Source organism: Lactuca serriola, chromosome 2 (assembly GCF_051521515.1).
Source record: "Lactuca serriola cultivar US96UC23 chromosome 2, Lser_US96UC23_V15, whole genome shotgun sequence".
Classification (NCBI taxonomy): domain Eukaryota; kingdom Viridiplantae; phylum Streptophyta; class Magnoliopsida; order Asterales; family Asteraceae; genus Lactuca; species Lactuca serriola.
In genome coordinates, this window is record NC_136409.1 from 212,245,370 (window position 1) to 212,271,970 (window position 26,601).

Sequence of the window (26,601 nt, forward strand, 5' to 3'; positions counted from 1 at the left end):
CAACCACTACAGCCTCATGAATTGAAACTTTTGTTTTTCTATAATTAACATTGCTAACTTGCAACCTTTATCATAATTATCATGCTCCCATTAACATGATGATTATTAGAATAACACTTATACTCCCACTAGCTTTGACATGTACTCAGAAATCAGTTGGACTTCTAGAAATCAATACTTTATTGACTTTCTTACCAAAGTTTAGATTTCTGATACTAGATTGCTTTGATATAACTTTATCAAAATCATACACCTTGCCTTAGATAGCACACTTGTGTGTCTAAATAATTTTAAGAACTATGAAAAGGGATGCCGTAATCATAGTCTCAATTGTTTAGACATTTGCCACTTCTCACAAGTCCATGTTAGTGTGCCGGTAACCCACACACGCTCCACTAACGACTTTGAGAATGCAAATATCAAAATTGCTATCTACTAAAAATCTACTTAGTGAAAGTGTTTCCTCACCATCATTTTCATGAATCGGAGAGAAACCTTATGAAACTTAGATTTTTATGGTGTATGAGTTCCTACCCATATGAATTTGTCAAAACCATAATCACAAGACAAGGTTAGTGACAAATCCAAACTCATATGGATTAAACTTGTCTAATCTTAAATTCTTGCCATTTGGCAGCTCAGGTGCCTGCCATTGCCTCCAAGTAGCTGTGCAACCAATTTAGAACTCTAAGAACTCATATGCAAATCCAAATTTAATTGGAATGGGCACAGAATATATCAGCACGATAGGTTATGAACCTTAAGTCGTGTGCTAGTGAAGAACTTCAGGTTTTATTCTTGATTAGTTCTTGAGACTTTCTTTTCAGGATCTTTAAGACTCCCACTGTCCTCTTGACATATAAGACTCTCTTGTCAAATATTCAAGAGATATTGTGGATTCTAATCAAGACAAACACTTCACACAATTGCCCTTAGTTGGTCTTTGTTTTATCCAAAACATCACAACTTACCAATTTCAAATGTACAAGAGTAGAAAACTTTTACTCTTACATTTGACAAGTGTTTTAAACCTTCTTTAAGACATGTCACTCAATTTACAATCTCGGAGTATGACTCTAAGAATTTTTTTGGAATGAAGTATGACTCATCTTCTTGATTTGACCACTTTCACAATTCATAGCTCCTCTTCTTAGCTATCAGAATGCACTTAGGGAATGAATTGTGATAAGGTCTCTTAATCGTTAAGATGATCACATGACATGATACTAAAGTACTCTCCCATCTTTTCAGATTTGAGAAACTTTTATCCTTCTGCCTAATTTGATTCTTCTTATTCGCTCTGCCATACATTGGAACCTTTTCAATGCCTCAGAATTACACTTAAGCTTATAAGTGTAACCATATTTACTGAGCTTTAGTAAATTATGACGAATAATCTTATCGATCTTTTGTGGTGGACTTGACCAGTGCACAAGAATGTGTACTCGATCCCTTAGTCCTTTCCTTATTCACATAAGGAAGTAGTCTTAATTTTCCAAGCTGAAAGTTCTCATTCATCATACTATACAACTTGCATGATTCCAAGTTTCGGTCCGATTGAACCTTCGGTGATGAGAATCTTTCCTTATTTGGTAATATTAGACACTACCACAAACGAAAGAATCAAATCCATTTTTTCCGATATTGCTATCAATGGAATCTTATAAGCAACAACTTTCCACAAATGCTATTGTAAGGATACTTAAAATAAATAAAATCAAAACCTTTTTTTCCTTTATTTTATAACTTTGCGGAAAAACTTATCCTTACAATCCATATGAAAACTTGTTGTTATATATTCCTAAGCAATAACTCCTAAGAAGTAGCTCAAGAATCCAATCTTCAAACTATGAGATAGAAATCCATCTACGCGGTCAGATTCAACATATTCTTTCTTTAAGTTTCTTCACTTTTCTTTGATTCTTAAAACATCACCATGTGACCCCACATCATGTATCAAGAATCTCAGAATAGAAACTTAGCAGAGTTAGATAGTGGACTTTACCTGAAGTAGAGTCAAACTTATTGACTTTAACACCCTTAGGTAAAATTGGCAGCTTCGCAACTAATGCCTCTTCCTTTGGCAATATAAACATATGGACCCTTTGGTAATGGTACGCGGGACTATCACAGACTTAGCTTTTCTCTTTACCATTTTGTCAACCGAGTTGATTATGGCCGATCCCTTTCCATTGGCAAGTGAATGCTTTTTCTAGATTTCCAGTGTCATTATCGTCAATGTCCATAAAGTTTTAGGAAGTTGATCTTAGCAAATAGATAAGATCATTAAGGGTCTTGTCATAGTCTGTTTCATATGAGTCCCAAAGGAACTCACTATGTGACTTAGAAAGTGATTGAACCACCAACTTTCTTAAGACTTTGAAACCCAAATCTCCCGGCTTGTCAATATGTGACTTCATCTCCAAGATGTGATCACACCTAGACCTTTCCTTGCCAATAGGGCTTGAGTGACCTTGAACTTGTGGGTTAGGGAGAATAATTGGAGGAGGCGGAGGAAGGGAAGTTCCAAGAGATTTGGGAAGATCATAGATGTCTGAACTTGACATCTTTTGGGAGATATTCAAGATAGTTGATTTAAAGTCCTTAATATAACACCCAATATGAAATATTAAGGCTAGGACCCAACAAACTATTTTATAACTTGGAAGAGGGTTGCCATAATCCAAGCTATAAAATATTTGAAGGTAGGTGAATGACGATTCACCAATTTCCACCAAGATAAACGAAATGTATTATTAGGTTCTAATTGGTTTTGAAACTCCTAGATTCTTTTGAGATTCATTGAACTTTTCAAAGGCATGTTTCAATCTCGAGTGTGCCCCTTCAGGTTTTGTGACTGGGATGCCGAGGATCACAAAACAAGGTGTGAATAACCATGCAAATATACTTGGTACCCTTAAGTGTTTACCCCTCAATCGATGTGCCGGTTAACCACACACGCTCCATCGGTTCTATGATAAACATTAAGTTACCCTTTGCCTACCTTGTTAAATACGAGTTAGTGTGCCGGTTTACCACACACGCTCCACTAACCGACTTAAACAAAGTGCAAAGTGTAATTTCATGGATTAGCACCTTATTCACATTTTCCTAAGTAACTAAGATTGGGTATTTATAAATGGTTTAGTTACTTAGTATTTATCATTGATACTTTTAATGAAGGGAGAATTCTAGTCCTTGTCCTACCTGTTCGGCTAACGACCCTCCACCGGTCAAGGAAGCGGTGGGTGAGAGTGGACACCCATTAAACTGCCATTTTATAAGCAGTAACCTTATACCCAACTTATATATATATATATATATATATATATATATATATATATATATATATATTATTAACTTATAATAATATAAAGTATAAGGGTTGAATTTTAACTTTTAAAATTCTAAGGGCTTAACATGGAATTAAAGTATTCATAAGAGAAAACTTTTTCAAATTCCAAAACTTGAAGGCAAGTTTTGAAACTATTCAAAACTAATTAATTCCAAAACTTATGAGTTTAAAGTAGTTTTAATTAAAAAAACTCTTCAAGTTCCATAACTCGAGGATACGTTATGGAAGAGTTTAAACTAATTAATAAAAAATAACTTTTTTTATTGTAACTTATGGAACTAATTAAGGTTACACATTTTTTTTAATTATTTAATGAAGAGACTCTTGAACCTCCATAACTTGAGGACACGTTATGGAGTCATAAAACCATTTAATTAGAACTAGACTCTTCATTTTGTAATCTTTGCCAACTTTTATGAGTTTTATGATTCTTAAATGTGACTTTTCATATAACTTGAGGACAAGTTAAAAAAACATACTTTGGAATCAACTCTTAGATTAAAATGGATTGAAATCAACTATTTCACACAACTTTTCTATTAATCTAAGAACCTCATAAGAACAAGATAATTCAAATCATCAATCTTCAAGAAATTAGCATGAACATACAAACTAATACAAATCTTGAAATTATGACAATTATCTTAGAAATTGGATTAGCATGAACATTACCACCTCAAAAACATGTTTATAAGTCCAAAAACATCTTAGGGTAATGTTCCTAGTCCAATTCCAGCCAAAACAATCGAATATATGCTGTCAGGGGGTCCAACTCGTCGAGTGCACGAACCAACTTGGCGAGTTAGACGCATTTTGCCTTGGACTCGGTGAGTCTGCTGTGCAGACAGCATCAAAACTCGATTTTTTCAGCTACTTTTGCAAGTATAACAAGAAAACAAGCCTAGGCAGCGATACCACTGTTGGGTTTTGAGCATTCTAACACTCCTAAGTGTACATGCAACCCTAAATACCTTGGATCTTTGTTTTCTCTATTATACATGCAATTATGAACATCCAAGGTATTATCCTAATCTAGCATACAAAATAATGAATATAACAAGATAAAATACATACCTCTTTGATGTACAATGTCTTCATGAAGCTTGAGTGCCTAGTGCCTCATGTGTGACACCTCAAATGGTTCACACAACACCAAATACACTTGGAATAACTTGAGAGAAACTTGAACACTCCTAAAATCGGCTAGCCCTTTTTTTTTCATAGTGGCCGATTTTTCCCAAAGAATATGATCTTATATAGTTGTTACAATTAGGGTGAGCCCTAATTGTCATGGCCTTCCATTTCCTTGGATCCATGGGTTCAAATACACCATGGAGCATCCTATGGGTTTTAGCCAAACTTGATTATCCATGGAGCATTAGCCCACTATACAAGTATGGATGATTTACACAATCAACCCATATATTTAATTAGTCTTCTTTTGATCACTTAATTAATTTTAGATTAATTCTTGATCAATACTAATTAAATAATCCTATTAATATATTACAACTTATAATATATTAACCAACCTTAAGTGTTATTTCTCTCATTATAGTCTATCCAAGTGCATGATGCCATGCAACCCAAATAGACCATGCCAGGTCGGGTCAAGTCATACCAATTATAGTTATGGACTTAGACATTAATCCAACACTTTATACATCTTCGTCGCCCCGGGATGAATGGAGTACCTATACTTGTGCGCCTCTTCCATCAGAACCTAACGCACACCGTCCCGGTATGGAACCCATACCCTCCGATAAAGAGTCAACAACCCAAGACTATCATAATCAAAGGAAGCCACCTGACTAACGGTACGCTCATTCTTTTGGTGTTCTTCCATCATATCCTCAATCTGAGCCTCAATAATCCGCTCCAATCGCGGATTAATCATGATCATCCTCAAACATATATCCCTTATCAGAGCTGCGACCACCTTGCGGCTAAGACATCGGCCACCACATTGGCCTTCCCCGGATGGTAAAAGGATCTCAAAAACATAATCCTTCACTACATCCAACCACCAACGCTGCCTTATATTCAGATTTGGTTGATCCATTAAATAACTCAAGCTCTTGTGATTCATGTAAATAGTATAGTGGAACCCTGAGAGATAATTTCAAAAAATCTTGAGGGAAAAAACCACAGCCCCTAGCTCCAAATCATGCATCAGATAGTTCGCCTCATGAGGCTTCAGCTACCTTGAAGCATATGCAATCATGCGACCCCTCTACATCAAAACTGCCCCTAAACCCTGATCGACACATCGCAATAAGCCACAAAATCCTCAACACCCTCCAACAGGGTCAAAGTTGGCAACTTGCATAATCTCTGACTCAGGGTCTCAAAATTTACCTGCTCCTCAGGCCCCCAGCGAAATGTGACTGTTTTCTTTGTCAACCAAGTCAAAGGAACATCTATCTTGGAGAAATACTAGATAAATCTCTCATAGTATGTTATTTGCATACTTAGCTATATTTTTAGTATAGATGTATATCATTTATTAGCTAATTATTTACACATTATGGACAAAAGGTACTTAATATAGTTTAAATTATATTTTCAGTCTAAAAGGGAAGCTTGGAAGCAAAAGGAAACAAGAGTTATGATTGAAAGCTCGGGAATGGAAGAAAGAAGGAAAATGCTTAATTCTGAAGCTATTCGGCGAGTAGGGACGACTACTCGACAAGTCCACACGAAGGTTCGCGAAGGGATATGAGAAGTCCTTGTCGAATACAGATTCAACAAAGGGACTCGACGAGTGGGTGGGCTACTCGACGAGTAGCCCCTGTTTTAAGATATCTATAAATTGAAGCCACAAATCCGAATGAGGCCCCTCTCTAGCTTTTGGAGAACTTACTTGGCAACTAAGGAACTTGCTGGAGATCAGAAGAACGTGTGAAGAACCCTAATCTTGAAGGAATAAGGCAATCTAGTTAACTTTCTACTTTACCTTTGATTAGAATGATGTTTGGTTTAATTAGATTCATTTTTAGATCTTCATATATTGAAATCATGAACTAAATTAGTTAGTTTCTGTTTAGGATAGACAAATTTGCTCCTATGGTATGATATACTCTTTTGATTAATTGTTTATTGGTGATTTTGTTAAATTAAGCTTGTTAAAGACCCTTATGCATTAACCATAACTATTTTCTGTTAATTGCTAAGTAATTAAGCTGCATGAACATCTCTTGATTGCTTATCTTATATAAATTTATGTGAACACATTGCTATATGCCTAGGAATAATGAATATGAAACTAGGATTAACTAGAGAATGGGTAAATTAATGTGTGAGCTTGATTGATACACCATCAACAAGAGGTTAAATGAATCACTAATTCAATTAGCTAATTACAAGTCTTATTTAATCCGAATAATTGAACTAGGAGGTTTATTAGATTAATCACTTGATCACTGCTTAAATTAATCTATTTCTTAAGGATTGGTAATAACGAATGTGAATCTAATCACCATAATCGGTAACCAATAACAATTAATATATTACATCAATATAAAAATTAACCATAGGAGTAAATGCGTTGAACCTAAACAAAAACCCTTTTTGATCATTGAATTTAGTTGTTTTTACGTGTTTTCAACTATTAGTAGTGTAGTTAAGTTGTAGTTAAAGTTTCTAGTCTTGTAAAACTAGAGAAAACCCTATTTTCATTACTTGCCTTATAGATAATATTCGTTATTAGTTTTAATTTTCCGTTCCCTGAGTTCGACATCCTACTTATTTAGCCATACCACAATTGATAGGTCCACTGCCTTTTGTGTGTTAATTTTATAATTAAAAGTAGGTTTAAAACTAGTAGAGTTCATACACATCTAGTTTTTGGCGCTGTTGCCAGGGAACGGTTCAAAAATTAATTCAAATTTCTAGTTTTTTGATCGTTTGTGTGAGATTTATCTTGCACAAAGTTATTCTTAGGTAATTTAGTAATTAGGATAAGTTTTAATAATTTTCTGTTTTTAGAAATTAGTAAAAAAAATTTGTTTTTGCTTTGAACTCGCCGAGTGCAATCGAAGCGACTCGGCGAGTCCATCGCCGCTAAACAGTTTCGTATTTTATTTTATTTTTGCTCTTTTTACACGTTTTTCTTGTTTTGTTTGCAAGCATTACATGACCAGAGGATCTAACACACCCTTGGTTCCTCCACTTGAAGATCCAGAATCCGCTTTGAGGAAGAAAAAAAAAAGGGAAGGTGGTTGAAAGCTCTAATACACTTTAGAATCACCTTTGACGAGCTTGAAGACGGTTTTTGGAAAGAAAAAGAACAAGAAGCCAGGAGAGACCTATTGGATTAGTGTCTAAGGTTGTAACTATATTTGGTAAGTACTTGACTCGATTGTGCATGGTCCTTTTGGGTTGCCTTCACCATAGCAACTTGACAAGGTGATTTAGAGAGAAGAGATATTATAATTAATATATTATCAGAATAATATATTAAAAGAATAATAATATTATTTGATTAATATAATTCATAAATTAATAAGGAATTAATTTGGTTACTTAAAGAGATTAATTGAATAAAGGGGTATAAACTGTCAAATGTATGAAAGTTGTATTTTGAGCAGATAATCCTTATGGATATAGGGTTGGACGATTTTAGGGATATGGATCACCTAGAAATCGTCCAAGGCTTTATCTAGGAAGAGATTTGGATTGCTTTGAGGCTAAGGTATCCAATTAGGGTTTAAGGGTGAAACCCTTGAAGCTCACAGTATAAATAGACCCATAGGGTTGAGGAAATCGGCCACCATTGTGTTTGGAGAAACCCTAGAGCCGACTTCCCTCTTCCTCACCTCTCTCAAGTCATCTTCTTGCTAGTTGGTGTTTGTAAGCCATTAGAGGAGTGACATTTGTGACTCTTAGCTCCAAGAAGAAGAAGGTTTCAAGCAAGTAACTCAAGGTATTATTCTAGATCTCCTTTTCATATGTTTTGTTCTTATATCTATCCATGAAAGTCTTTGAATTATTGCATGTTCAATTAGTGAAACGTAGATCCAAGCTATAGGGTTGTATGTGCACATAGGTAAAGTTCTTATGTCCAAAACCCATAAGTGGTATCAGAGCCATGATTGGTTTCAGTTGAATATGATGCTTAACTGTTTTACTTGCTGAAAATTGTTTTTCTTGCCCTCTGTCGACTCAACTCGGCGGGTCAGTTTTTGGACTCAACGAGTTGGCCGTACTCAGCGAGTCCCAAAGCTGAACTCGGCGATTCTGAGCGTCAGACAGAGGAAAATTCGGGATTTTGGTGCTGTTTTGTCTTGGATTGATACTTAAATCGTTTTATTATGTAAAAATCCGAATTTTAACTTAATTTAATGATTATCCTTGACATAAATAAAGATAATTTCAAATCTTTTAAATATTGATTATTTATATGATAAATATTGGACTATTATTATTTGATAATTATCTAATGACTAAAATTGGATTAGGTCAAATATAGGTAATCATGAAATTAATTGTTTAATTTGAATTATTTGTTATTTGATCCCTATTGTTTGAAAATTTCAATTTCTATCTTGAAGTTTTGAAATTTGAATTTTGTGATTTAGAGTTTAATTTAGAAGAATTTAAATTTCAACCCCTAGAGTTTTACAAGTTTAAAATTCAACCCTATACTATTATATTATTAAAAGCTTAATAAATATATAAGTAAGATTAAAAATGCTAGTCTTACCGTTAGTAGGCCTCATTCATGAAGTCGGTCTATAAGGTAGGTATAAGGTTGGTGCCTATAAAATGGCGCTTAATGGGTGTACACTCACACCTACCGCTTGCTTGATCGGTGGAGGGTCGTTAGCCGTACGGGTAGGATAGGGCAACTCTCTCTCCTCATTAATAAGTATAATGAATCTATAAAGTAACTAAACTATTTTATAAAATTCCCAATCTTAGTTACTTTAGGAAAAGTGAATTGATGCAATCCCATGAAATTGCACTTTGCACCCTTGCTAAGAAGTTAGTGGAGCGTGTGTGGTTTACCGGCGCACTAATTGGTTCTAAGCAAAGGTGGCAAAGGGTGATTCATTGTTTATCATAGTTTGATGGAGCATGTGTGGTTTACCGGCACATCGAATAGATGATTGTAACAATGCAGGCACCGTGTAGATTTGCATGGTAATTCACTCCCGCTTTGTGATCCTTGGTATCCCAGTCACAAACTAGAGGGGCATATCGAGATTTAAACATGCCATTGAAAGTTTCAATGAATCTCCAAAATCTAGGAATTCTCAATAAAACTTAAAGTTATGTTTTCATGGTGAAGAATTAGTGAATCGTCATTCACTTACCTCCAAATTATTTGCATGATTGGATTACGACATCCCTTTTCTAATATGTGAATAATGTTGTTGGGTCCTAGCCCTAATTTTTCATTTTGGGTGTTTAATTAGGGATCCAAATTCTAATCAAACTTTGTCCTTTCTATTTGTAGACGTCGAACGCAAACAACGCTGCTGCCAACTCATTCACCTTAATGAGTCTTTGCCAAAAGGTGACCTTCGATGGTACCAACTTTAGTGAATGGATAAGATACATTCGCATCATTGCACGCTATGAGGACAAAGAGTATGTACTCGACGAAAAGCTCGAGAAGGTCAACCCGGAAATCACTACTCCCGAAGAGATGGCTGTCTTTGAGACACACGAACGTGATGCAACAAAAGTACATTGCATCATGATAGCCACTATGAACCAAGAATTCCAAAAGTCCTATGAGGACATGTACCCGTATGAAATGCATCAAGACTTGATGGAGAGGTACCACCAAAGTGTGAGGCAAGAGCACTACGAGATCATCACTAATATGATCACCGCTAAGATGGGAAATGGAGAATCGTTGACTATGCACTTACAAAAGATGCAACGACATGTTGATCATCTTCGCAAGTTAAATGTTAACTTTGGGGAGGATTTGGCAATCGACATTGTTCTTCATTCCTTGCCTTCATGCTACAACCAATTTAGGATGACCTACCACATGAACAAGGAAGAGGTCACCCTAAGAAAACTCCAAGGACTCCTAAGGACTGCTGAGAGCAACCTAAAGGACAAGTCTGTTGCACCATCTCCCACACCAACCGCTGCTCATGTTTTAGCAATAGGACAGGGAAGGGGCAAGAAGAGGAAGGCTCTGTCAAAGATCCACCGCGAGGGAAAGTCCCAAGATGGTTCCTCCTCTAGTGGGACCAAATTTGATCCCGCTAAGCCCAACCCTAACCCGAAGGAGGCAAAGTGCCATCATTGCCACAAGATAGGGCATTGGAAGAGAAGCTGCCCGGAATACCTGCAAGCCATCAAGGAAGGAAAGATCAAGCCATCTTTTGCAGGTATATACACAATTAAATCTAGTAATTCATCTCACACTGTTTCTTAAGTTCTTGATACAGGATGTGGTTACCACATTTGTTCTGATTTGCAGGGACTAAGAAGAAATAGGGATGTGGAGCAAGGAAGAATAAATCTAATCATGGGAAACAGAAGATCGTCGCCTGTCACCAACATTGGAGTGTATTCTTTAGTGCTTAGTAATGGATTAGGTCTAGATTTAAATAATTGTTGCTACTCGCCTGATATGGCAAGAAACATCATTTCATTTCATGGTTTGTTTAGACAAGGATTTAGATATTCGTTTAATAATATGAATGGTTCTATTTATGCTTATCTAAATGGTGTTTTATACTTTGAAGCAATGCCTTGTAATGGAATTTATGAGACTTTTATGGTTGTAGATAACCTAGGAAATGATGTGTTGTGTATAGATTCTTCCAATAGTATGGATAAGGCATCTTTGTGGCATTGTCGTCTTGGACATGTCAACAAGAAACGCATAGCCCAACTCCAAAAGGATGGAGTGTTGGAGTCATTCGACCTTAGGGAAGATGATACGTGTGAATCTTGTTTACTTGGAAAGATGACCAAGTCACCCTTCACTGGAACTTGTGAGAGGGGTGAGGGTTTATTGGATCTCATACATACCGATGTATGTGGGCCCTTTAGATCCACCACAAAGGATGGACACCGCTTCTACGTGACTTTCACCGATGATTATAGTAGATATGGGTATATTTACTTAATCAAGCACAAGTCTGAAACGTTTGAAAAGTTCAAAGAGTTCAAGAATGAAGTGGAGAATCAATTGGGTAGGAAAATCAAGATGCTTCGATCCGATCGAGGAGGAGAGTACCTAAGTCTTGAATTCCACGACTATCTCAAGGAATGTGGAATAGTTTCGCAATTGACGCCACCTAGGACACCGCAGTTAAATGGTGTGGCAGCAAGGCGCAATCGAACCTTGTTGGACATGGTTCGTTCTATGATGAGTCGTACTTCACTACCTATCTCATTTTTGGGGTATGCCTTAGAGACTGCCGCCCATATCCTTAACCGAGTCCCTACAAAACAAGGTTGCCAAAACACCTCACGAGATGTGGACAGGGAATGCTCCCTCGTTGGCACTTATCAAGGTTTAGGGTTGTGAAGTTTTCGTAAGATGAGAAACTCATGAAAATCTCAAACCTTGAAGTGAGCGATGTATTTTCATCGGCTACCCATTGAAATCCTTTGGATATCTCTTCTATAGACCGAGTGACAATGTTGTCTTCGTTGCGAGGAGAGGCGTTTTCCGAGAGAGAGAACTCATAAGCCAAGGAGACAGTGGGAGGCAAATCGATCTTGAAGAGATTCAAGAGTCGAGTGATGAAGGATCCTCTACCGCTGGCACTCAACCCAAGGAGGAAACTCCAGTTGAACCCATTGACGAGTCATTACTCTTAGACGTTCCGAAAGAGTTAGAGTTCAACCCAAGTTTTATGGTTTTCATATTACTACTGAAGGGGACACGTATATTAGTGATGGTACACTAATAAATCTAGATGAACCTAATTGCTATAAGGAAGCCATGGCAGGCCCAGAGTCTGCGAAGTGGAAAGAGGCGATGGACAGCGAGATTCAGTCCATGTATGACAACCAAGTTTGGAATTTGGTTGACAATGTGCCCCGACGTAAGACAGTTGGGTGCAAATGGATCTTCAAGAAGAAGACTGACGTGGATGGGAATGTGCACACATATAAGGAACGATTGGTGGCGAAGGGCTTTACTCAAACTCCCAGAGTTGAGTATGATGAGACCTTCTCACCAGTTGCAAAGATAAAATCTATTAGAATGATGCTAGCTATTGCTGCATTTCATGATTATGAGATATGGAAAATGGATGTCAAGACTACTTTCCTTAATGGGAAGTTGGCTGAGGATGTTTACATGGCTCAGCCAGAAGGTTTTGTCGATCCGAAGCATCCAAATAGAGTGTGCAAGCTTGAGAAGTCCATCTATGGACTTAAGCAAGCGTCTCGCAGATGGAATCTTTGCTTTGATGAGAAAGTCAAAGAGTTTGGATTTGTACGAAGCGAAGATGAATTATGTGTACATGTCAAAGCCAGTGGGAGCATAGTTAGTTTTCTCATTTTGTATGTCGATGACATACTGCTCATAGGAAATGACATCCCGACTCTGCAGGAGGTCAAGTCCTGGCTCGGGAAGTGTTTCGCTATAAAGGACCTCGGAGAGGCTTCCTATATTTTGGGAATAAGGATAGTGAGAGAAAGAAGTAAGAGACTAATAGGACTTAGTCAGAATACTTACTTAGATAAGGTACTAAAACGTTTTAGTATGGAAAACTCGAAGAAGGGAGAACTATCGATACAGAGTAATACCAAATTGAGAAAGACTCAAAGTCCGAGTACCGAAGCTGAGATAGCTAAGATGAGCCGAGTACCTTACGCTTCCGCAGTTGGCTCGATCATGTATGCTATGACTTGTACTCGACCTGATGTGGCCTTCGCTTTGAGCATGGTCAGTAGATATCAAGGGAATCCTGGTAGAGCGCATTAGATTGCGGTCAAGAACATCCTTAAGTACCTTCGGAGGACCAAGGAATGGTTTCTAGTCCTCGGAGGGAGTGATGACTTGAAGGTGCGAGGGTATAGTGACGCCAGTTTCCAGACCAACAGGGACAACTACCGTTCGCAGTCGGGATGGGTCTTTACCCTTAATGGAGGAGTGGTAACTTGGAAACGTTCCAAACAGGAAACAGTAGCTGATTTATTGTGTGAATCAGAGTACATTGCAGCGAGCGAAGTGTCAAAGGAGGAAATATGGTTGAAGAACTTCATTGGCGATCTTGGAGTTGTGCCTGCCATAAAGGAGCCCATGGAAATTTTCTGTGATAATGAAGGAGCGGTTGCCTTGACCAAGGAACCGAGGGATCATGGTAGATCTCGGCATATCGACAGAAAATATCACTTTATTAGACATCGAGTAGAAGAAGGACACCTCGTGGTTAAGAGGATATCATCAGAAGATAACCCAGCAGATCCGCTTACGAAGGGACTGAGCAGGGTTAAGCACTTGCAGCATGCTAGGAGTATTGGGCTGAAGGATGATATTAGTTTAGATTAAATAGTATTAGAAATGTGTAATAGATAAATGTAATTGACATTTGATGATTAAATAAAGGAGTATTATCTATAAGTAATGTTACTGTCTTATGTTAATTGTTTAGCTATTGTTTCACTTTGCATGTTTTGACTTCCAGAATAATTGAGTTTATTAAGAATAATCGAATTATTCAAACAGTCCACAATCGTTCATATGTTGGAAGTAAGTATGAATGAAGATTGTCGTGAATTGGTGTGTAGATTTTCTAAATGGTATTAGACATAGCAATGGTTTGCTACAACGTTCATGAGTGCTTATGAATAAGTTGTGAGCATTGGAATAAACCCGCGCTTGCTAGAATCACTTTGGAGTGATCGCAAGACGATAATATCATATGGTCTTAAAACCTAGATATATGGTTTATTGTTTTCTAATTGCTTGTACATTGATAATGCGAAACCGCATCAGTAAATTGATGTCATAAAACGCATTGTTGTGTATAGTTGGTTAGTCGATAAGTAAATGCATATAAGTCGAAGTTTATCTGTTACTTTTATCCTAAGAGGGTAAAAGCGATATCACGGCCGCTTGATGATTTGATTTGACTTATGTGACAGGCCCGGTCAGGACTGAATTGATGTGTTCAATTAAGTTCTATGTCAAATAAATCCGAGATCGAGAAAAAGTTGTTGGACGATGACAATGACTATGTCTCATTAAATCGTATGCATGATATCAAAACAGAGGGCTGTACGATCCTTATCTAAAGGATAGGTTACTGATAAGATCAGAGTTGACAGCGTCTTTGAGAGCTACGATTGCTAATCAGATTGTGTTTGCGTTTATAGTTACTAGACTTATCCAAGCGGGAGACTGTTGGATTAGTGTCTAAGGCTGTAACTATATTTGGTAAGTACTTGATCCGATTGTGCATGGTCCTTTTGGGTTGTCTTCACCATAGCAACTTGACAAGGTGATTTAGAGAGAAGAGATATTATAATTAATATATTATAAGAATAATATATTAAAAGAATAATAATATTATTTGATTAATATAAGTCATAAATTAATAAGGAATTAATTTGGTGATTTAAAGAGATTGATTGAATAAAGGGGTATAAACTGTCAAATGTATGAAAGTTGTATTTTGAGCAGATAATCCTTATGGATATAGGGTTGGACGATTTTAGGGATATGGATCACCTAGAAATCGTCCAAGGCTTTATCTAGGAAGAGATTTGGATTGCTTTGAGGCAAAGTTATCCAATTAGGGTTTAAGGGTGAAACCCTAGGAGCTCACAGTATAAATAGACCCATAGGGTTGAGGAAACCGGCCACCATTGTGTTTGGAGAAACCCTAGAGCCGACTTCCCTCTTCCTCACCTCTCTCAAGTCATCTTCTTGCTAGTTGGTGTTTGTAAGCCATTAGAGGAGTGCCATTTGTGACTCTTAGCTCCAAGAAGAAGAAGGTTTCAAGCAAGTAACTCAAGGTATTATTCTAGATCTCTTTTTCGTATGTTTTGTTCTTAGATCTAGCCATGAAAGTCTTGGAATTATTGCATGTTCAATTAGTGAAACCTAGATCCAATCTATAGGGTTGTATGTGCACATAGGTAAAGTTCTTATGTCCAAAACCCATCAAGACCAGCAGTCGAAAGAGCGAAGAAAGCAAGTTAGAGAATATTGAAGATAATCCAAAAGAATTCGAATTCGAATATGACTACGAAACTGAATACGAAGAAGAAAGCGACTTTGAAGGCGAACTAGCTAATCCCATGGCTAACATCGATGAAGTTCCCATGGGAGAATGGAAGAAGAGAATACGCGACGATATCGGCCCGAGACTTGTGCAACCCGTAATTCCCACTACTGCCACTTTCGGACTAAAGGGCCACATACTCGCTCAACTCAAGGAAATCCCCTTCTACGGAAAAGATCACGAAGACGCCTACAAACACTTGGACGAGGTCAACGATGTAGCCGATTATTTTAATGTTCCAAATGTCCCTCGTGTAACCCAGCTGCTTTGTATGCTTCGAGTTACATTCAAAGGTGATGCAAAGGATTGGCTCAAGTCATTCCCTCCCGGATCCATCACTACATGCACCAAGATGAAAGAAGAATTTATTGACCAGTTTTGCCCACCTTCGAAAATAGCCAAGTTGAAGAAAGCTATTGCCAACTTTGAACAACTAGCTGGAGAGTCCCTTTATGAGGCATATGAGAGATATAAAAGTCTACTAAGGAACTACCCACATCATGATCTTAATAGCCAACAAGAAGTCTCCATTTTCTATGATGGAGTCAATGTAACAACTAGGCAGCTCCTTGACTCGCGAGGACCCCTCACAAAGCAAGCACCCCCGATGATGAAAGAACTAATTGAAGAATTCTCTAAGCACTCTAGAGAATACCATAACCCAAGGAATGACTTGACTCGAGGAGCAGTGAATTCCATTACCGATGACATGGAAGAAATGATGGTAAAGTTGGAAAACATGGACCGAAGAATGACTAAAATGGACCAATCCATCCATGCTATTAGGGTAGGATGTGAAAACTATAGAGGGCCTCACCTTACAAAGGATTGTGATCATGATGAGAATGGGAACCAGAAGGTACAAGTGTGCTACTCAAGTGGTGACAAGTTTGATGGTAATTGGCGAAAACTGAGGAAAGAATGGTTACCATATGAAGATTACAAAAAGACAAAGGAAGAAAAGTATAAGCAAAAAGATAGAGGTTTTTACCAAAAGGAGGAACTGGCGCATGAAAATAAATCAGATTTGGAAGACATGCTTACAAGATTCGTAGCCGCATCCGAGAAAAGGCACAACGATACTGATGCTACACTTAAAGATCAACAAAATATGTTGAGAGAACACCAACTTATGATGAAAGATCAACAAGCTTTGCTTAGGAATCAGCAAGCATCTATTCTCAAGATAGAAAAGCAGCCGGGGCAACTTGCACAACAAGTGAATGAGAGAAGACCGGGTGCACTTCCAAGCAATACCGAAAGTAACCCGAAAGGTGCACATACAAATATTGTCACAACTAGGAGTGGGAAGATTATAACCCCTCTAACTCCTATTCAGCATGAAGATCCTAAACTGGTGCAAGAGGATAAAGAAGAGCATGCAGAAACACAGATTCCCGACTCGACTCGCCGAGTCGGCGGTATGGGCTCGACGAGTCCGCCAGCTGAACAGAAAATCCAGCTTCCGGTCAAGGCATATCAGCCTCCACTTCCCTTTCCAGCTCGAGCTAGACAATATGCCATTCATAGAAGTGGTTGCACAAATGCCAAAATATGCAAAATTCCTCAAAGAGATGCTAACCAATAGGAAGAAAATGGAAGAAGTAAAGAAAGTAGTCCTAAACGAGAGCTGCTCAGCTGCTATGTTGAACAAACTTCCTAAGAAGAAAGGAGATCTGGGAAGCTTAACATTGCCCTGGCAATTTGGAAACTTAGCTACCATTTATGCATTAGCTGATTCAGGGGCAAGTGTAGATCTCATGCCTTACTCATTTTTCAAAAAGTTAGATCTTCCCGAGCCAAGGCCCATTAGTATGGCAATTCACCTAGCAAACAAGACGGTTACATTTCCTAGGGGAATTTGTGAAGATCTGTTGGTGAAAGTGGACAGGTTCGTGTTCCTCGTGGACTTTATAGTTGTAGACATGGAAGCGGATCCCCAAGTCCCGATTATACTCGGAAGACCTTTTCTTAATACGACAAGTGCTATCTTCGACATGCAAGATTCTAAACTTACCCTTCGGGTAGGAGACGAATTAGTCACTTTTGGAGTTGGTCAAGCCATGAAGGATGCAAGGAGTAGTGACGACACGACATTTTCAATTGACATGTTGGAAGAATTATTAGAAGATTGGAATGACGATGAGCCAAACAAGTCCACCGTCACATTTGAACTAGAATTTGATGATGAAAGGGACCTGCTGGAATTAGAGAGACTGCTCGAGGAAGCCGATTATAACGATCTGATCAGAAGTGCAGAAAGTTTGACTCCCGAAGTAGCCTCGACCGACTCGACGAGTCCATTCGAAGATACCCGAAAAATCGCGAATATTACCCCGGACTCGATGAGTCCCCTCACTGGACTTGACGTGTTCAAGATTCAAAACACGAAAACTGAGCTCAATGCACTACCAGATCACTTGGAGTATGCATTTCTTGAAGATGACCAACAAAAACCTGTAATTATAGCTGCTAATTTAGCCAAACATGAGAAGGAGAGCCTTGTGGGTGTACTAAAGAAGAGGCAAGGTGCTATGGCATGGAAGATAAACGACATCAAAGGAATTAGTCCAACCTATTGTTCCCACAAAATCAACTTAGAAGATGGATCAAAAGTTGTAGTACAACGCTAGTAAAGACTCAACCCGAACATGCAAGAAGTTGTGAAAAAGGAGGTGGTGAAATTACTAGATGTCGGAATCATTTATTCGATCTCCGATTGCCCATGGGTGAGTCTAGTCCAAGTGGTTCCGAAGAAAGGAGGTATGACGGTAGTGGCTAATGAAAACAACGAATTAGTTCCAACAAGGACGGTAACCGAGTGGCGAGTTTGCATCGACTATAGGAAATTAAATGAGGCCACTTGCAAGGATCACTTTCCATTGCCATTTATTGATCAAATGCTTGAGAGGCTTTTCGGTCATCTTTATTATTGTTTTTTCGATGGGTTTTTGGGGTACTTTTAGATTCCAATCAACCCACAAGACCAAGAGAAGACCACTTTTACATTCCCGAGTGGAACATTTGCATATAGACACATGCCTTTTGGGTTATGCAATGCACCAGCTACTTTCCAAAGGTGCATGATGGATATCTTTCATGATATGATAGAGAAGTTTATGGAGGTTTTTATGGATAACTTCTTGGTTTTCGGGTCCTCTTTTGAAGATTGCTTGTCCAACTTGGATCTAATGCTAGCAAGATGTGAAAAAACCAACCTTGTTCTCAATTGGGAGAAGTGTCATTTTATGGTGAAGGAAGGAATTCTGTTAGGTCATGTGGTCTCAAAGAAGGGGATAGAGGTAGATAGAGCAAAGGTTGATACGATAGCCAATTTACCACCTCCAACGAATGTCAAGGGGGTAAGAAGCTTTCTAGGCCATGCGGGGTTTTATAGGTGCTTTATTAAAGATTTTTCAAAGATTGCTAGGCCCTTGACTCAATTATTCTTGAAGGATGCCCCATTCGATTTTTCCAAGAAGTGTTATGAGGCATTTCATTTGCTAAAGGAAAGATTAACCACTACTCCTATCATGATAGCACCAAATGGGAATCTTCTTTTCGAGCTAATGTGTGATGCTAGTGATTATGTTGTGGGTGCTGTTTTAGGACAAAGGGTTGATAAACATTTTCAACCAATCTACTATGCAAGCAAGACATTGAATCCGACCCAAGAAAACTACACTACCACCGAGAAGGAGCTATTAGCAGTGGTATACGCTTTTGACAACTTCCGGCCATACTTAGTTTTATCCAAGACAATCGTTTTTACTGATGACTCCGTGTTGAAGTATCTATTTTCCAAACAAGATGCGAAGCCTAGATTGATACGTTGGGTCCTACTTCTACAAGAGTTTGATATCGAAATACGCGATAAAAAGGGGATGGAAAACGTAGTTGCCGATCATTTATCAAGACTAGAGAACCTACTTTTGGAGGAGTTAGAAGAAGATGATATTGGGGACAATTTTCCCGATGAGTATATCTTGGTAGTAGCAGGAGAAGTGCCATGGTTTGCGGATATAACTAATTATTTAGCAACCAAATATATCCCAAAAGATTTGACTCGCCAACAAAAGAAGAAATTCTTTTTGGAAATTAAATACTACTTTTGGGACGAGCCATACCTTTTCCGAAGCTGCGCGGACAGAATGATAAGAAGATGTGTATTCGGGAAGTAAAGTCAAGAAATTTTGGCACACTGCCATAGTGGACCCGTCGGAGGACATCATGGGGCACATTACACGGCTAAGAAGATTTTTGATATTGGATTTTATTGGCCTACAATTTTTAAAGATGCTGCTCAATATGTCAAGGAGTGTGACTCATGCCAAAGAGCGGGGAATATATCATCCTGTAGAGTCTAGAAATTGTAAAAGTTGAAGTGTCTGTTCTTAGTTTCGCATGTTAATTATTTTACTAAGTCTTCATTTGTGCGAAGCGTATTGTTAAGGACTTAGTATATTTTTTGTACACTCATGTTTCCTATAAATACGGACTGAGGTTAGAAGTAGAAAAAAGGAATTCAACGAGTGATTCACTAGTCATTCGCATGTTTCTCTGCTTAAGTCTGTAATCAGTTTCTTCATCAATATAAGATCTGATTAATATTTACTCCTTGTGTTCATACTTTTCATTCATATAATCATGATTGCTTTCTAAATCTCGTTTACAATTCTTATCAATTGGTATCAGAGAAGGATTCAAACTGCATTGATCCGATTTTCGTTTTAGAATCATTTGTTTTTTGAGTAGTGATTTTACTCAAAAAAAATTTCCGTGCATTTTGGTTCTGAAAATCTCTCTTGATCTTCGGATTTGAATCGATTCTGCATTTGAATTGTTTAGTCGAGTGATCGATTAGCAAGGTGATCAATTCACAAATTCATCAAGTTTTTCATGTTTTTCTGAAAAATTCTCGTGTTCATCAATGGCAAACTTCAACATGAATACCATGACTTATTTCTCTCACTTGCTTGGTTCTTCAACCAAAATTCCAATGTTAATCCCTGAGTACTATGATCAGTGGGCTGATAGGATGGAGGATTACTTAAATGGAATTGATGAAGAGCTCTGGAATTGTATCAATGGAACAGTTCTACCCCCTGTAAATGTTCAATCAATTGGAGCATCTGCTTCTTCAAACGATGTTACTGAACAACAGAATCACCTGAAGAAGAATGAGAAAAGATGTATGAGGGAACTAAGAGGTGCACTGCCTCCCGTGGTTTACAATTACATTCGTAGTTGTAAAACAGCCAAGGAGATTTGGATCACACTAAAAGAGAAGTATCAAGGTAGTGAGAAGACGAAGATCAATTCCGTTAAGCAATGTCTTGTTGAGCTTAAGGAATTCAGACAAAAGGATGTTGAAACAATTGAAAACTACTATGATTGTCTAAATGAGCTTGTTTATCGTTGCAGCAGGTATGGAATCACAAGATCTCTCATGGAATTCAATCTGACATTCATCATGGTTCTTCGCAAGGAGTGACGTAGTGTGAGTATGATGATAAAGAATCAACAAATTTTTGATACTTCCACCTTGAATGATCTCTACAACCAGCTGAAAACACATGAAAGCGAAGTTACAGAAATGTTTGAAGAATCGAAACAGAGTCTAGGAGGTCCATTGGCTTTAGTTTCGAAGGTTACTGAAATTGATGTTGGTGAGAAGGAAGAATCAGACAATGAAGGTTTCTTAATGAATTCAGATGATGAAGCAGTTGCATTTTATTCGAACAACAGAGTTAAGAAATTTTTCAAAAAGCCTTTCAATCCGAAAGGAAAGCAAAATGATGCAAAGAGTGGTTTCATTAAAGCTGCAGGTGAGGAGAAGAAGAAATTTGAGAAGGTTGAAGAAAAATAGAAAGATGCGAAAGCAGAGAAGAAACTAAAATGTGATTATGGAATTGATTGTCATTACTGTAATGGTGTGAATCATTTTGCAGCTGATTGCATGTTGAGGAAGAAAGAGGAGAAGAAGAGAAAAATCAAAGACGAAGCCTACTACTCAGAGAAGCTTGAGGAGGTGCGAGCAAAGGCAAAAAGATTGTCTTTGGTTGTGAAAGGAGAGTCTGAAGAAGAAGAAAGTGGAACTTATCAGATCTGGTCTTCAGGATCTGATGATGAAAGAGATGAGGCACCCAACTCATGGTACAATGTTCACAAGTTATGAAGAAAATTGCGAAGAGAATGTTTCTGGACGATGCTTTGTTTCCAAGTCCACCGATAAATCCCCAATGACCACTAAGGTACGTGCTATTCTTGAATCCTTTAATATTCCTTTATCTGCTTATGATGCTGAAATAACTTCATTTGATGATACTGTTGCTTATTTTGATGTTGTTATTGTGTCTGCTAGTACTGAAGCACAAAATCTAAATTCGCAACTAGTTGAGACAAGAAGACAATTAGAAATAAAATGAAACAGAGTAGATAAACTTGAATTACAAATGACAAGTGTAAATTGTGATAGGGACAATCTTGATAAAGAAGTTAGGTTGTTACTAGCACAACAAAACATTTATTGTAACTATGCTAAACGTTTATATGCGAAGTTAACAACCTTACATCATTCATCTGAGATAAGCAAAGAACAACATAGGAAACTACTACCTTTTCTAGAATTTGAACGCGAAAAAGTTGATGTTGTTTCTTATGATTGTCAGAATACTATTGCTCAATTTGACAAAATACCTGATGATAGATTCGCATATGGTATTGGCAAAATTGATGAATTTTTGAATGCGAATGAATTGGTTAATATTGTTAATGAAAGTTTGACAATGAATGAACAAGTGAAAATCTTAAAGAAAACTGAAACTTCAACTCTTGATTCTCAACACAATTATGCTGATGTCGATGACAATTCAGATAATGTGAGTGAAATCAATGAGATCAAAGAGGAAGAAGAGGTTGATTGTTCTCAACTGTCTATCATTAATATAACATCTAAGGTCAAATGTAAAGAAATTATAATTGATTCGATAGTGAAAGATGAAAATGATAAACCCTCTACTTCGCAAATTTATGACTTTGAGAATGTGGAAGTTGAAAGCTGCAAGTCAGATGACACTGATGAAGACGAAGAAGAAGTGAAAGATTCGCATGAATCACATCAACGCGTTGTTATTAATCAAGTGTTTGGTGATACAAAAGAATTCAACAAAGTTCTTAATGATAAAAGTGCACATTATTTGGAAACCAACATTGTGGTCTATTCGAATTTTACATGCACTGATAACACAATTTTTCCAAATCAAGTCTTCGTCAAAACTGGAAATGTTGAGAGAATCAAGCCTGAATTCAACAAAATGGTTGAAAATGACAACAAAAGGTCAACTACCGAAGGTTTCTTTGCAAATCAAAATACGATAGAAAACAATTTAACTCAAAACTCTTATGTTTTTCAACACCAAAAATCATCACAAAAATGGATGGTTAAAAGTGAAAAAGAAAACAAAGTTTTTGAAAAAGATGAAAAACCAAAGATGGAAGTGAAATTGAATTCTCATGAATTTAAGTTGATGGTTGGAAAGTATTCAAAAAAAAAACAATGTTTCAAAAAGAAAAGCAAGAAAAGCAATCTTTTGTCATGTTGTGTCTAATGATAAACCTAAAGTTGCTAGAGCACAAATTCCTAGAACAAAACCATCAAAATTTCAAAGAACAAACAAACAAAAGGATACAAGTTTTCACAAACCAATATATCCTGTTGACAAAATTTCAATGAAAAATAAAGATGAATCTGTTCGAAAATTTTACAACATTAGAAAATTTGAGACTTTGCAACATTTTGTGAATGATCGTAAGTTTCAAAACGTTAGAAAATTAACGAATAATTCACCAACTTTGAATGTCAAAACTCAAACAAAACCAAAATTTTCATCCAAACAACCAAATTTTCCAAATCCTTCAATCACAAAACCGACCAAAGTTTTGTATACAAAAGGAAAATCTGATGTATATACGATCAACAATTGGATTGAAGGCAAGGAAAACAATATCATAATGGAAAGTTTTCAAAGCAACAGATAAAGATTGCATTTGACAAGTTTGTGAATGAGTCTTCTACTGATAGTTCATCATCTCATGATTCGCAAGTTCCAATACAAAAGTGGAAACTAGTTGTGAAAGTTGCGAAGGTTGTGAAGGATGAGGTGAAAGTCAATGGAAATCCAAAACTATCGAACAACTATATTTCAATATCTAGATCTGATGATGTTGATTTAATACAGTGTCACAGACAAAGTGAAAACATGGTTTTTAAATTCAAAGAATTTGTTTAATACTACTAATGATGGACCCAACAAGTATTGGGTTCCTAAATTCTTTCATTAAATGCAGGTGGTATGTGACAAGCAATATGATGTGAAATGGTACATTGATAGTGGTTGCTCTCGTCACATGACTGGAAGAAAGGAAAACTTGCGAGATTATAGAAGCTTAGAAAATGCAGGAGTAGTCAAATTTGGAAACAATCACAAGTGTCAAGTGAAAGGTTATGGAAAAGTCACAAATGCAGGAGTAGTGTTTCGCAACTTGTTGTGGGTACTGGAAATCAGGTTGTGTTCAATGAAGAAGGAAGTATCATTTCGAAAGTATAGACAAATGAAGTACTTCTCAAATCCAAAAGATATGGAGACATGTTCACACTCGACATCAAACCAATTGTGGGCAAACCTATAGTATGTCTATTGTCGAAGGCTTCTAATGATGTTAGCTGGCTTTGGCATAGAAGATTGTCTCATTTGAACTTTCGCAGTATTAACAAGCTTGTCACTGAAGATTTGGTTCGAGGTTTACCTGTACTGAAATTTGACAATGATACTTTGTGTGCAGCTTGTGAACAAGGAAAACAAAATAGAAAAGGTCATCCAATTGTGATAGATTCAAAAATCGTGGAACCGTTGGAAATTCTTCACATTGACTTATGTGGACTGTCGACTGTTGCTACAAGAAATAAAAAGTGGTACATTTTAGTTATTGTTGATGATTTTTCTCGATTTACATGGGTATTCTTTCTCAGGTTAAAATCTGAAGTTGCTCAGACAATGATTGATTTTATCAAAAAGATTGAGATTAGTCATAAAAAGAATGTTCGCAAAATTAAAAGTGACAATGGTTCTAAGTTTAAAAATCAAACGTTGGATTTATTTCTCACAACCAAAGGCATTTCACATAATTTCTCTTCCCCATATATTCCACAACAAATTGGTGTTATTGAAAGAAGAAATAGGTCTCTATGTGAAGCGGCAAGGACCATGTTAACATATGCGAACTTACCTCAATATTTTTGGGTTGAAGCTGTGTCGACTGCATGTTTTACTCAGAATCGTTCATTCATTCATCGAAGATTCAATATTACTCCATATGAAATACTCAATAATCGAAAACCTAATGTAAAATTTTTCCATGTTTTTGGTTGCATGTGTTTTATAATGAATCTAAAAGATAATTTGGCCAAGTTCCATGCGAAAGCTGATGAAGGCATATTCTTAGGATATTCGCAAAATTCAGTTGCATACAGGGTGTTAAACAAGCGAATAAGAAAAGTTGAAGAAATTTTCAACTTAACTTTCGATGATTACTATCTTAAACAAACGGATAGTAAATTTGAAAATAAATCAATTCTTGTTGATTCAGATACTCAAATTGAAAATTCAGATATCAATGATTTTGATTATGACTTAATTTTCGGAATTCCTGACAGGGCAATTGATGCGGAAGTTCATGCTCCTGATAATCAAACATGAGAATCCTCAAAACATACTGATGATTCAACAGTTACTACGAATTCAATACCTTGCGAAAGTGTGCCTGAAGTTCGTATGGGGGGAGCATACGATCAAAATATATAGGGAGAGCAAACTTTTGAGGGGGAGAATGAGACTATGAGTCATCAAGTTGAGGGGGAGCATTCGCAATTACCTTTAATTGATCAACAGGAACATCATTTTGAGGGGGAGCATCAAGATGAACATTATGTTGAGGGGGAGCATGATGAAACAGAGACAATTAATCTTGATGAAAATGATGAATTTCATGAATTAAATGATAATTTTTCTATTGCAGGATCTGAAAATGAAGATATGTACGAAGATGCACCATTGGAATTCAATCCTGATTTTCCACCACTTGAGAAATGGACAAGGAATCATCCCAAAGAACAAGTGATTGGGAATCCAAAAGATGGTGTGTTGACAAGAGCTCAAATTCATGCGAAAAATGAGGTACTGAATGCGAACCAAGAAAAACTAATATCATCCTTCAGCCCTATGTGCGTCGCATGTCGGAGATGGTTAACCCTACCCTGTCCCTTCGTGAGGGGATCTGCTGGGTTCTCATTTGATGATACCCTCTTTGCCACGAGGAGTCCTTCTTCTATTCGATGTTTGATGAAATGTTATTTTCTGTCGATGTTTCTGTATCTCCCATGATCCCTTGGTTCTTTCGCTAAGGCAATTTCACTTTCACTATCATAGAAATTTTCCATAGGCTCCTTTATAGCTAGTACAACTCCAAGCTCTCCAATGAAGTTCTTCAGCCATATTGCCTCCTTTGTTGCCTCGCTTGCTGCTATATACTCTGATTTGCAAGTTGAATCAACCATTGTCTCCTGCTTGGAACTTTTCCAAGTAATTGCTCTTCTGTTTAAGGTAAAGACCCAGCCCGACTGAGAGCGGAAATTATCCCTATCAGTCTGGAAGCCAGCATCACTATACCGTACAACTCTCAAGTCATCACTCCTACCGAGGGTGAGTACCCAATCCTTAGTCCTCCGCAGGTACTTGAGGATATTCTTTACCATGGTCCAGTGAGCCTTGCCAGGATTCCCCTGATATCTGCTGACAATGCTCAAGGAAAAAGCGACATCAGGACGAGTATAAGTCATAGCATACATGATCGAGCCTAGAGTAGAAGCATAAGGTACTCGACTCATTTCTGCTATCTCAACCTCGGTACTCGGGCTCTAAGTCTTACTCAATATGGTGTTACTCTGGATAGGTAACTCTCCTTTCT

General features: G+C 37.4%; 1 protein-coding gene and 1 non-coding gene across 2 annotated transcripts; one reads left to right on the forward strand and one right to left on the reverse strand.

Annotated features, from left to right (window-relative positions):
• Positions 1-15,976: 15,976 nt before the first annotated feature.
• Positions 15,977-16,083, reverse strand: LOC145090926 (small nucleolar RNA R71). Its single transcript, XR_013701847.1, has one exon. It is a non-coding gene; the product is annotated as a small nucleolar RNA R71 (small nucleolar RNA).
• A 1,088-nt stretch (positions 16,084-17,171) lies between these two features.
• On the forward strand, positions 17,172-18,209 carry LOC145090030 (uncharacterized). Its single transcript, XM_079028387.1, has one exon. The coding sequence runs from the start codon at positions 17,172-17,174 to the stop codon at positions 18,207-18,209; it is 1,038 nt and encodes a 345-aa protein (XP_078884513.1).
• The last annotated feature ends 8,392 nt before the right edge of the window (positions 18,210-26,601 follow it).